The 3,860-nt window shown below is 41.0% G+C and overlaps 1 protein-coding gene across 3 annotated transcripts in view; it reads left to right on the forward strand.

Moving 5' to 3' along the window:
- The first annotated feature begins 294 nt into the window (after window positions 1-294).
- The window catches only part of OPRM1 (opioid receptor mu 1), a 50,014-nt gene continuing 46,448 nt past the window's right edge, over window positions 295-3,860 (forward strand). Inside the window, exons 1-2 of one of the 3 annotated variants that reach the window (XM_025049048.1) lie at window positions 414-476; window positions 560-1,037. In XM_025049048.1, coding sequence (XP_024904816.1) covers window positions 745-1,037 — 293 coding nt within the window. In that variant the 5' untranslated portion in view covers window positions 414-476; window positions 560-744. Of the gene's footprint in view, window positions 1,038-3,860 lie in introns of all 3 variants that reach the window. The other 2 variants (XM_006915010.1, XM_006915011.2) reach the window with 2 other exon arrangements.

The raw sequence follows: 3,860 nt of genomic DNA on the forward strand, positions 1-3,860 counted from the left end.
ACGTCTCTCATTTCTTTTTTGGAGAATCACTTGTTTCAGGTAGGTTTGAAGAGTTGGAAATTCTCATTACTGATATGAAAAACACAGTTACCTTTTCACAGATGTGCGGGACTGAGGCAAGAAGAGAAATTTGTGTCTCCTGCCCCAAATGATTGGGATAGGCAGTAGGAGTAGAAAAGCGTTGGGGCATAAAGGTCGCTTGGGTTGCCAGAGGCCAATATTTCCTGTCAAATTATACGGAGAAAACGGCGCTGGAAAAAAGAGTGATGTCAGTCCCCTTTCTTATGCTTCACTGCTGCCAAAAATTCTGTCTATCTCACTCTTCACCCCTTCCCTCTAACTCTCGTCCCCGTTCTGCCCCTCCTTAGAGGTGTTTGCGAAGATGAGTGCCGTGTGGGGAGAACAACTCGTTGAATCGCTTTGGGCAAAATTCACCCGTTCTCTCTCCTCCCTCCCCTCCGGCCTCTGGATCCCGCGCAGCCCTCCCCGCTCCCCCTAGAGGAGTGGGGTTGGTGATGTGCCTCTGTACTACTAAGGTGGGAGGGGGCTACCAGCAGAGGATGTCAGATGCTCAGTTCTCCCTTTCTGCCTGACGCTCCTCTCCGGCTCTGCCAGGATTGGTCTCTGTAAGAAATAGCAGGAGCTGTGGCAGCGGCGAGAGCAAGCGGCTGAGGCGCGTGGAACCTTAAAAGTCTGGGTGCTCGCAGTTACCTCGCAACGTGGTCCCAGCCAGCCGTCAGCACCATGGACAGCGGCACCGTCCCCAGGAACGGCAGCAACTGCACTGACCCCTTCACGCACTCTTCAAGTTGCTCTCCAGCGCCTAGCCCTGGTTCCTGGGTCAACTTCTCCCACTTAGATGGCAACCTGTCCGACCCCTGCGGTCCGAACCGCTCCGAGGTGGGCGGGAGTGCCAGCTTGTGCCCTCCGACCAGCAGTCCTTCCATGATCACGGCCATCACCATCATGGCCCTCTACTCCATCGTGTGTGTGGTGGGTCTCTTCGGAAACTTCCTGGTCATGTACGTGATTATCAGGTAAGAAAGGCACTAGGGCTCAGAGCAGTGATTTCAGTGGCTAATGGGGGCATAAAGGAACACCTGAGCCCCCAGGCAGAGTGTTTGGCAGGAGGATAAAAGGAGTAAACAGGGCAGCATATGGGGTGACAGTGAATAGAGGGTTGCTAGTCGAGTGCCAAAACCTGCTTTCTACCTCTGCCCCCCAATTGAAAAAGAAGAATCCAACATTTCAGCAACAGAGAAGTTGCATTGCTTTGGTAAAAGCTATAAAGCTCTGGCAAAAATAAAATAAAATAAAATATTAAAAAAAATTTTTTTAAAGCTCTATCTTAGAGCTCTTTCATACTGAACTGAAAGTGCTCTTGGGCATGGTGCCCCACAATACCTTTTGCAGAAGCTGTGGGAACAGTAGTTTGTGAATAATGGAAGAGGAATTCTAGTTCATTTCCTTCAATTAGGGGCCAGGTCTCCAGTTTTTTTGGAGATGAAGCTTAGCAATAATTCCTACTCTTGCTGGTTTCTGTATACTTTGCCATACCAAGTGCCGCCCCCCCTTCCCTGTCATATTAGCCCTTATCCCACTTTTCCTTGCATCCTAAGGCCACACTCCTAGAGGACATTTTCCTGGTGTCTCTCCACAGTGTTGCTTTATTGTAACAAATATAATAGTTGTGTTGCCTAGACCAGTTTGTAGAAACCAGCTGCAAATCTGCTGTGGGAGTCATGAACTGAATTTGGAATAGGCAGGGTGGTTCATGAGAAGTACAGGACGTGACCGTGTTTCAATGCCTCCAAAAGGGGAAATCAGTTAGAAGTGACCAAAATCAGCACAATTCTGGATTATTAGCTATATAGGAAGTTGTAATGGTTGCTCTTAAAAAATAAGAAGTGTCTTTGTCCAGGGAAATTATTTCAAGAGTTTGTGGCCCATTTTCTGTTTTCCAGATGCTCCAGGTTTACTTGGCAAAGAGTGTGCAAGCTCTCAGTATTAACTGACTTTGATGTAGGTTGTGTTAGTGTTGATATGTATATTCAAATCTTGCATATTAACATGGAATACTATATAATCATTTTTGTTAAAGTAGATAAAGATTTTAACACTTTAAAATGGCTCCCGATTATGATTTTCTTCCTGCTAGGGATTCTATGTGTTCTATGTATCTAGTGAACATGGAATTTTCATGTTTAGCCACAATATTTGCTTCGTCTATTCACCACACATCGCAGGTCTTGATGGGACTCTTTAACTATTTAATAACCCCTTTTGCCCATTATGATTTCATTATCAAGGTGCTGCAAGTTGCTTTTAATGGATTATTTCTACTGATATGTCTGATTTCTATAATTAATGATTATTAAAGGGTAATACTAATTTCCCTGATCTTTTGATGAAAAATATAATTAAGTGGTGTCTCTGAGAAAACAGCACCATCTATTGAGAAGAAGGCTAACAACAGAAGATAATGCAAGAAGAGAATCAATGGAAGAATTTATTTTTATAAGTATTTACTTTATGTAATACACTACAAAGATTCATATCAAAGATAAAAACTAAGTCTCATTTTGCAGTTATAATAAAACTCATAATTAAAGGCCTGTATTATGAAGGGAAAATATGTTTCTCATTTTTCCTAAGGATATTTATGGAATTTTAAACTTATAGGACTGGAAGGGACCCTAGAGATTATCTATGCTATGTGAGTAAACTGAGGCACAGAAAATATAAATATTTCTCCAAGGACAGTTAGTTCATTAGTTCGATATCCCTGAATCTCTCTTAGCCAATATAATTTTCTGTTTATTAGAGTAGTAAATCATTATTTAAGTTAATTCAACTAAAAGATTGACTGTAAGTTTAGTTAGCAGTAATAATATGGAAATAATAAACTTCTCCAATTTTATGTCGGGAATCCTGGAGAACAAAGGATGAATAGAAATTACTAAATCATCTAGAAATCCTGCTATCTGAAACATATTTTATTTCCTTTTATTGCTTCTCTTGGTATTTTCCTTTACCATTTTTCCCCCTCCGGTTTATGCCCTTCTATAAAGAGAGAACCAATAGAGCAGCAGCTGGCTGTGAAATAAGCAAATTGGTCTTATTCCAGGGTTTCAGAGATTGTTGGTTAGTTGAGTTTGTTTTAAAGGCATTACTTCTGACCTCCTGATGATGTGGAAAAGGAGGTGACATTTTACCCTACTTGAGAACATGATATATGCTTTACTTCTCTGTACTGAAAGTTCTACCAAAATGCTAGTATGATTTCAAAGGTCACCACAAAAACCAACCTGTGGCAGGTTGGGTGTTTAATCTAAGGTCAGGTAATCCTCTAGGTATACAACTGTGAAACAGAAAAACAGACAATTCAGTGACCAATGGAGTGATGAGGAAAATATTTGGGGATTCAAGAAAGCATGTCTATTTAGCTGAGAATATAATTGGATTATTTCCAGACTGTGGTGTTTTCACTAAAAAATGATTGGTCCAGGGATATTATTGTCCTTGTTAAAAAGATGAGTATAATGCTGCATCTAGTAAAGTTTGAGATAAAACGCTCACTTTCTGCTGTTATTTAAAATTCAACAAATACTTTTGAATGGTCAAATAGTTTCAGTTTTCTAACCAGATCAAGATAAGGTTTATTGTCTTAATACACTGAGTGACTCTTGAGACACAGATGACCATGGCAACAAAAACAGCAACAACAATAACTGGAAATGCAGATGCTGTGATTAATGCTTTTCTGATGTGTCTCAACTCCATCATCATCATGCCTTCATCAACAACACCATTAAATAGTGTAACAAGTACAATTCTTACATGGTGCTGACCTAAGAAAC

This window comes from Pteropus alecto, unplaced genomic scaffold, assembly GCF_000325575.1.
Source record: "Pteropus alecto unplaced genomic scaffold, ASM32557v1 scaffold195, whole genome shotgun sequence".
Lineage (NCBI taxonomy): Eukaryota > Metazoa > Chordata > Mammalia > Chiroptera > Pteropodidae > Pteropus > Pteropus alecto.